Source organism: Nomascus leucogenys, chromosome 17, assembly GCF_006542625.1.
Source record: "Nomascus leucogenys isolate Asia chromosome 17, Asia_NLE_v1, whole genome shotgun sequence".
Lineage (NCBI taxonomy): Eukaryota > Metazoa > Chordata > Mammalia > Primates > Hylobatidae > Nomascus > Nomascus leucogenys.
Window position 1 is genome coordinate 7,574,943 of NC_044397.1, and position 8,861 is coordinate 7,583,803.

Sequence of the window (8,861 nt, forward strand, 5' to 3'; positions counted from 1 at the left end):
CCCTCTTCCACCTGCCCAGCCCAGCCCATTCTGCTTGTTCCAACCCTGTGCCACCAACCAGCTCCCAAAAACCCCTGTGTGCACTTCCCTTGGGCTCCCTGCCACCTTCCCCCTCAGAGAGGCCACCCTCAAGTGTGCAACACCTGGAGAAACACCCAGGGAAGAGAGAGAGCCTGCATTTAGTCCTGATCTCAGAGAAGTCCCCTTCCCTCACCCCTCAGTCTTTCTAACTGAAAAAATGGAAAGGTTCAACTAGATCAGTGGCTTTTAGACTTGGATTCTGATCTCTTTATCGGTGTGAAACCCAATGTGGAAAAGCAGGGCTGCTCCAATGACAGTAGGGTGGCATGCATGTCTGCCTAGCCTCCCCTCACCCCTCCTCCCACGCATAGAGCATACCTCTGTAGAAACTCAGAGTTTGAAGAAGGACAGTTTGCAAATCCTAGGAGTGATAATATCATAATAGATAAGACCCAGACTGCATGGATTCAAATCCCTACCTCATGGCTTGCTAGCTAGGGAAGCTATTGAATCTTTTTTTGCCTCAGTTTACTCATCTGTCAAATGGGGTAACAGCATTATTGTGAGGATTAAGACATGGAAAGTACATCGACAGTGCTTAGCACATACTAGGTGTTCAGCAAATGCTAACTATCAGTATTATTCACCCTGGGGTTATACATATGGCCCTCACCCCCACCCTCACCCCAGCCCTCCAGATGTTCTGGACTTCCAACATGGGAGCCCTGAGAGTTGTGAGGCCCAGGGCCCAGCTGGGGAGGAGGCACATAAGCAAAGCCACCTGGGCCCCCTAGACTGCCCTGCCTGACACCCCCCTGTGCCCTGCTGCAGAACCCCATCATCACCCAGTTCTTCCCCACCCTGCTGCTGTGGTGCTTCTCGGCCCTGCTTCCCACCATCGTCTACTACTCAGCCTTCTTTGAAGCCCACTGGACACGGTAAGGTGCCTCCACTCACACCACACCTCGCTGTGGCCTGCCCTCAATGACCCGTCCTCACTGGGCAGCACTTTGCCCTTCAGGCTCCTGGCCCCGGGCAGTCCCACTGCTGGCAGGGAAGGGGTAGTGCCCAGCACCCTCACCTTGGGAGGCCCACCCTTCCCAGGGGACACTCCTTGGACATTGTCCTTGTTGGGGAGCAAGTCTGGGGCCTGGGCGCACTTGACCTGTACCGTTCCCTGCTCCCCTCCCTCCAGCTCTGGGGAGAACAGGACCACCATGCACAAGTGCTACACTTTCCTCATCTTCATGGTGCTGCTCCTACCCTCGCTGGGACTGAGCAGGTGAGTTGAGGAGGATGGGACAGGAGCCAGGGTAGGGGGACTGCAGGACAGGGAGAGGAGAGCAATTCAGGCTCCCTACCTCCCCTACAAAGCAAGGGGCCCAAGATGGGAAGCCTGGCCACCCCCAGGCCTCCTGAGCTACCCACCCCGTGTCTGGGAATCTCCCCAGTGGCTCACAGAGGAGAGACTTCCCCTCCCCTGGTGTTCTGCACCACTCCGGCTCCCACCCCATCTCTCCTCTGCTTCCCTCCAGCCTGGACCTCTTCTTCCGCTGGCTCTTTGATAAGAAATTCTTGGCTGAGGCAGCTATTCGGTTTGAGTGAGTGACTGGGGCCCCTGGGGAAAGAGACCAGACAGGAGGGGTGGGTATGCTTGAGAGACATTGCCAGCCCCATGGGAGGGTGCAACAAAGCTTCCAACCCCTGGAGGGGGAAGAAGAGAGAGGAACTGGCGGGGTTACCCCAAAGGCACCCACAAGGTGTCTTGGGTGTGTATACATGGTAGAAGTCCCTGGGGTCTGTGTTGGTGTTCACTCTCTGGTAACCTGTCTGGATGCTAAGATCACCCTCAAGGTATATTTGGGGCGTGGGGGTCCACATTCTGGTAGTTTCTGTGGGGGTGTCTTGTGCCCATATTCTGGGACTAACTATGGGCATCTCTGGAGTTCCACGTGGGAGGTTTGGGGAGCCATCTCTAGGGAGGTCTTGGTCATACTTAGGGAGTATCTTGGAGGCTACTAGGGGTATCCCTGAAGGTCTCTAGAGCCCATATTTTTGGGTATGTGTGGGAGGCTCTTGACCTTATAACTCTGGGGTTGTCTGTGGAGTGGGGGGAGCTAAAGGACTCACACTCTGGGATGTTTAGCGGTACAAGTTCTGGGAACATCTCTAAAATGCCAGGCCTTTATTCAGAGATGTGACTGTGGAGTTCTGTATGGGCATCTTCTCTGGGAATCATGTGAGGATATATTGAGGGTCATGCACCATGGCTGTGGGCACAAACTCTAGGGGTTTTGCTCTAGGCCATCTGTGGTGATCTTTGAGTCACACTTGGGGCATCTCAGGCACTGATAAAGGTTCCTGGGCTCCCCCAGAGATGTCGGGGGGAGGGTCTGAAAGCTTGTTTGTGGAGGTATCTGAGGCTCACGTCACACTCTGGGGGTAACTCGAGTTATGGTCTAAGTGGGGGAAACTTCTGGGTGTTCCTGGGGCTGTCAGCCTTTGGGTTCTTTGAGGGTCTCACTGGCTTGTCTTTGGGGGTCCTGGACAGTTCTCCCCTGAACATTCTAGCCTTAGGTGGTCTTGAGCACTCTCTCCATGGGTCTTTATGGGGCACAAGTTCTTGGAGCTGTCTGTTGCCACTCTGCATGTCTCTGGGGGGAACAGGGCACAGGTGCTTGGGGGGCTAAGCTGGGGGTGTCCACATGGAAGAAGCATGTTGGTGGTGGAGGTGTGGGGTGCTGTAGTTCTGGCAGTGGGCGGGCGGCCACCGGGTCACCCCAAGGGTGCAGTGCTGGAGCACCTGGTGCCCGCAGGTGTGTGTTCCTGCCCGACAACGGCGCCTTCTTCGTGAACTACGTCATTGCCTCAGCCTTTATCGGCAACGCCATGGACCTGCTGCGCATCCCAGGCCTGCTCATGTACATGATCCGGCTCTGCCTGGCGCGCTCGGCCGCCGAGAGGCGCAACGTGAAGCGGGTACGGCCGCCTGGGGCAGCAGCGGCCCGCACAGCGCCCCCTGGTGGCCCAACAGAAACAGCAGCCATCGCGCTAGGGTTGAAGGGCACAGGAGGGCTGAGACTTGGGGAGTACAGTTGACTCACCGTGGCTCCGGGCCATCCCCTTCCCATATCTGGGGCCTTCGTATTCTGCCATGGGTGGACATAGGTAACCCTGAAGGCCCCTCCCAGTTCTGACAGTAGCATTCTATGATGGGAGTTGGGGAGATCTGGGTCCCTAGCGCTAGGGTCCCTCTGTCTTAATAAGAGGGTCTGGGCATCCCGTTCCCAAGTCTACCCAACTCTTGCTCCCTACCTGCCAGGCCCCGACCCTTGAAGGCCCCTCTCCATGCCCCATCACTGCAACCGCCCTGACCCTCTTCTCGGCCATAGCCCCTCTCTCCGTCTGCTCTGCCCTACCCTACCCTAGACATTAGGTCCTGTTCCCCATGGCTTCTTTTCCTGCCCCAGAGGTCCTGGCTCCCTTCCCCCTCCCTCCTTCCCTGCCCCTCTGGTCAGTCCCTGCCTCCCTGAGCCATCCTCCTGCCCCCCTGAGCCATCCTCCTGCCCATCTCCCCCCCAGCATCAGGCCTACGAGTTCCAGTTTGGCGCAGCCTACGCCTGGATGATGTGCGTCTTCACGGTGGTCATGACCTACAGTATCACCTGCCCCATCATCGTGCCCTTCGGTAGGCACCGCCGCGCCGGGACCTGGGCCCTGCTCGGGGGGACCCAGGACCTCACCGTCTCCACTCTAGGAATGCAGGCCACCCCGAGTGGACAGAGCCCGGCTGGGAGACCGGCCCCTCGGGGCTCCCGCCCGGTCCCTGGCTCAGTCTGGGGCCTGGCCTGCGGGGAGGAGGGGGAGAGCCATCAGCTCAGGCCAGACCCAGCTGGCATGTGGGCCCCAGGGCAAAGTCACCCCAACATGGCCATACACACCCACACCTGTGCCTTCCCTCAGCGGGATGTGCTTGGACACAGATCACGTACAGGCTGACAGGTTCACACACACACTCCCACACAGGCATCCATGTGCACACTTTTACACCACCCTGTAAACTCAGGAAAGACCTGGATTCCAGGGTGGGATGGGTCCTTGCCGCTCATGGAGATAGTCTGCTGTTTCTGAGCTATGTGACTTGGCCAGGTCTCTCTTCCTTTTTGAAGTTTAGCAAAGTTTCTCTTTAACCATCACCCCCACTGGTAGCCTCTACTTTCCTCCCCAGTAACATCCCAACTCCTTAACCAACCCTCCCTGGTTATTGAAGGCTCCGAGTTCCCAAACTAACATCCTTGTCCTCATTAGAAACTCCCTATCCCTCAGCCTCCGGGGAAATAGAACTTGTCCCTTAATTTATACTTATCTGTTTAGGGACAGGGATAGAGAAAAATGATATGAGTTTTAAGAAGATGCTTATTGATCCAAATGACTAATTTCCAACAGTAGCATTCCCGATGAGCAGTGCAGAATGAAGGGTTGTAGCAGAGGAAGCTGAAGTTCCGTGATCATGCTGGGGCATGGGGCACTATCCCGTCCTGGGGCCCGGGCAGGAGGAGGGGGCCAACCCTTCAGCACTCTCAGGACCAGAACAACCTGTGACAGACACACAAAAGGTTCGGCAGCACTGGTTCCAAGGTCAGGGCCCATGTGGCTTCCCTTAGGGCTCATGTACATGCTGCTGAAGCACCTGGTAGACAGGTACAATCTCTACTACGCCTACCTGCCGGCCAAGCTGGACAAGAAGATCCACTCAGGGGCTGTGAACCAGGTGGTGGCCGCGCCCATCCTCTGCCTCTTCTGGCTGCTCTTCTTTTCCACCATGCGCACGGGTGAGGGATTCCTACCCAGGGAACGGGGGATGGTGAGCAGAGTGGATTCCAGCCAGAGCAGGCCACAGGAGAAGCCGCATGGCTGGGGGTGGCAGGCAAGGGGCCTGGGAGAGGCTGGGGCCAGTCTGTAGCACCTGGGAGAGTGAGGACTGCATTCAGAGGGTATCAGAAGCTGGGGTGGGGAAGCCCTGGGGGGGCCCACAGGAGATAGCAACCCCATTCTTTGCCCCCCAACACCAGGGTTCCTAGCTCCCACGTCTATGTTCACATTCGTGGTCCTGGTCATCACCATCGTCATCTGTCTCTGCCACGTCTGCTTTGGACACTTCAAATACCTCAGTGCCCACAACTACAAGGTGTGGGGCGAGGGTGGCAGGCGGATGGCTGCGGGCAGGAGCTCAAGGGGAGGGATGCAGAGGGCCACAGGGCTGGCGAGGGCTGAGGGCAGCGCCAACAGGGCCAAGCAGGCGTGGGGTCATGATCAGGGCTGAGGACATGCCCCCACTTCCTGACTCATTCTGGGCCCCTCAAGATTGAGCACACGGAGACAGATACTGTGGACCCCAGAAGCAATGGACGGCCCCCCACTGCTGCTGCTGTCCCCAAATCTGCGGTGAGTGCCCTCAAGGGTTGGGAGGGGCCTCTGACAGACTCAGCCTCAAAGTCCAGTGTTCCCTTAGTCCTGCAGGAAGCGGAACCTGTGCCAGACCCCATGGGGGCGGGGAGAGAGCTGGTCTCCCTGGAGGGCTGCCCCCGCCCCCCAGGGCCCTGCCCACTCTGCTGTCCTTCATGCCCTGGTGTTCCTGCAATCCATGAGGGGCAGCTGTTCACCTTGCCCCCATTTCCTCTCCCCCTTCAGAAATACATCGCTCAGGTGCTGCAGGACTCAGAGGTGGACGGGGATGGGGATGGGGCTCCTGGGAGCTCAGGGGATGAGCCTCCATCATCCTCATCCCAAGATGAGGAGTTGCTGATGCCACCCGACGGCCTCACGGACACAGACTTCCAGTCTTGCGAGGACAGCCTCATAGAGAATGAGATTCACCAGTAAGGGGAGGGAGGGGCCCTGGAGGCCACATCCTGCCCCACCCCACCCCCACTCCCACGGACACTAAAACGCTAATAATTTATTAGATCTAAAGCCCCTTCCTTCCCAGCCCCTGCTTTCATTAAGGTATTTAAACCTGGGGATTTCACCGCTCTCCCCCACGATGGAGGGAGGGAGCCCCCCAACCTCAGTGAGGAGAGCCCCGAGCCGGCCCCGGGGCAAAGAGGGGTGCAGAGGGAGTTCCCCCAGATCAGTACCCCCCACCCCTCCCCAGCTAGTAGCATGACCAGGAAAGGGTTAATGAGAGCCAAGAGGAGTACCTGGTGCATCTGGTGCTGGTGGCTGGAGACCTGGGGGGCAGGTGGATCTGGGGCTGTCACCCCCGGTTTTTTCCACCCCACAGTTCCTCCTGGGATCTGGCCCTCCAGGGAAGTGGATCCTCCAGTCCCTAGGGGATGCATGAGAGGGGAGGGGGTGCTGAGTGGGAGGAAGAGTCAGGCTCAGAGCTGGGGTGGCCTGGGGCGGGGGGTGGGCAAGGCTGACACTGGAAAATGGGTTTTTGCACTGTTTTTTTTTTTTTGTTTTTTGTTTTTTTTTCCTTTAAAATAAAAACAGAGAAAAGCTCTGAGGCAGGTGTCTGACTCGTGCTGCCCTGGGCACCTGGGCTGGGTCCCCACCCTCCTATCTGGAGGGCCTGTTTGAGGTCCCTGCATGACGCTGGGCAAGGGACTTGTTCAGAGTCTCATTTCTGTGTCACAGAGAGCAGAGAGTGGGGCTGGGGAGAGACTTAAGGGATATCTCAGAGGCAGGAAGGGCCCCTGTGCCCAGGTGGCCACCACACCGGCCCCGCCCACTCTGATCATTCCCCTGAGTCCCTGAGCAACACACATGGGACAGAGATTCAGGGAGAAAAGGTCGTGCAAAGCCACAGGGTCCATGCTAGGCCAGGACGAAGGCCCTTATGAGCACCTCAAAGTAAGCCTGGCGCCAGCCCATCTGTCCCTTCCCCAGGAGGGCCTGATCTCCTCAATGAGAAGCTCCCTCCCACCCTCCAGTCAAATCTTACCCATTCTCCAAGACCCAGCTCAAATTCACCTTCTCGCCAGGCGCGGTGGCTCATGCCTGTAATCCCAGTACTTTGGGAGGCCAAGGTGGGTGGATCGCCTGAGTTCAGGAGTTCGAGACCAGCCTGGCCAACATGATGAAACCCCATCTCTACAAAAAATACAGAAATTAGCTGGGCATGGTGGTGCACCCCTGTAATCCCAGCCACTTGGGAGGCTGAGGCATGAGAATCACTTGAACCTGGGAGGTGCAGGCTGCAGTGAGCTGAGATCATGCCACTGCACTCCAGCCTGGGCGACAGGGCAAGACCCTGTCTCAAAAAAAAAAAAGAAAAAAAAAAATTCACCCTCTCGAAGAAAGGTCCTGTGACTGCTGTAGCCCACCCTGCAAAGGTCCACAGAGCCATGAGGTCCACACCCACACACATGCACACACAGCATGTACTGTAGGAGGCCTGCATTCCAGTCATTCTGTCACTAAATCACTTTGCAACCCTGAAGAAAAGGAAGAAAAAGGAACTCCTAGAGGGAAGAAAAGAGACCTCTAGAGGAGGAGGAGAACCAGGTTCCACAAAAGTCAACAGGAACCACCAACAGCAGGAACAGCAAACACAGCAACCCTGATAAAGATTGCCCAGGCGCCAGCAAGGAGCAGGAGCAAAGAGCGCCCAAGGTCCAGCCCCAGGCTGCAGGGGGCTGCGGCAAACACAGCTTGGAGGGCCGGTGTTTATGGGCGGGCTGTGGGTGGAGGATGGGCCGGTGACAGTGGAGGTGAAAGTTGAGGCCTTGGTCCTGGCCTCAGCCTCCATATATATGTCAGATCGGCAGTGTTGTGAAAGATGAGCTCCCAGGTAGAGTCCCCAAAGTCTTGGGGCCAAGGAAGTGCCTGCTGGTGTTTGGACAAAAATCGGCATGGCTTTGAAAGGAGCACCTTGGTTGTGTGAAGGCTTCCCGGTGCTCCCGAAGCCTGTTTTCTGTATGGATGGGCAGGCACGCCACTGCCATTTGCCTGGCAAGCCCCCTTGTCTGCAAAGCATGGCCTGGACAGACCTCAGCCCCCACCTCTGGTTAGCCGAGACCCCCTCATTCCTCATCTGCCCAGCATGCCTTCCCTTTCCTGCAGGGCCTGAAGTTCAAAACCAGGTTCCAGCATTTCCAAAGGTGAAACTCCAGATAATGCCCGCAAGCAGCACACACAGCAAGAGTCCTGGGGACAGCCCTTCCCCGGGGTGGGAGGCTGTAATAGAGAGGAACACCTGTGCCCGCCTGCACCCTGCCCCTGGCACCTCGTCACAGAGTTCACATCCAGGCAGATCACATTAGAGGCATCCAAGAGGTGCAATAGTGGAATCAGGAGTGGGCAGGGGAGACCACAGGATCCCCAAAGTCCACTTCCTCCTTTCACAGCTGGGGGCAGCAGAAGATACGGATAAGAGCCGAAGTTATGGCCAGGCGCGGTGGCTCATGCCTGTAATCCTAGCGCTTTGGGAAGCCGAAGCGAGTGATCACCTGAGGTCAGGAGTTCAAGACCAGCCTGCCCAACATGGCGAAACCCTGTCTCTACTAAAAATACAAAAATTAGCCAGGCGTGGTGGTGGGCACCTGTAATCCCAGCTACTTGAGAGGCTGAGGCAGGAGAATTGCTTGAACCCAGGGGGGAGAGGTTGCAGTGAGCCAAGATTGCACCACTTCACTCCAGCCTGGGCAAAAGAGCGAGACTCCATCTAAAAAAAAAACAAAAAAAAAAAAAAAAACCTGAATTTACTGGTTTAAATCCTGGCTCGACTGCTTAAAAGCTGTATGACCCTGGGCAAGTTGCATCTTACCTCCGGACCTCACTTTCCTCATCTATAAAATGGGAATAGCGATGTCATGCCCTCTAGCTGTTTTAAGGAT

General features: G+C 56.9%; 1 protein-coding gene across 4 annotated transcripts in view; it reads left to right on the plus strand.

Annotated features, from left to right (window-relative positions):
- The window catches only part of TMEM63B (transmembrane protein 63B), a 28,235-nt gene extending 21,706 nt beyond the window's left edge, over positions 1-6,529 (plus strand). For all 4 annotated transcript variants that reach the window (XM_030795982.1, XM_030795984.1, XM_030795985.1 and 1 more), the window contains 9 exons: positions 853-959; positions 1,217-1,303; positions 1,557-1,622; positions 2,838-3,000; positions 3,604-3,709; positions 4,686-4,853; positions 5,094-5,209; positions 5,386-5,466; positions 5,713-6,529. In XM_030795982.1, coding sequence (XP_030651842.1) covers positions 853-959; positions 1,217-1,303; positions 1,557-1,622; positions 2,838-3,000; positions 3,604-3,709; positions 4,686-4,853; positions 5,094-5,209; positions 5,386-5,466; positions 5,713-5,904 — 1,086 coding nt within the window. In that variant the 3' untranslated portion in view covers positions 5,905-6,529. The remainder of the gene's footprint in view (positions 1-852; positions 960-1,216; positions 1,304-1,556; positions 1,623-2,837; positions 3,001-3,603; positions 3,710-4,685; positions 4,854-5,093; positions 5,210-5,385; positions 5,467-5,712) is intronic.
- The last annotated feature ends 2,332 nt before the right edge of the window (positions 6,530-8,861 follow it).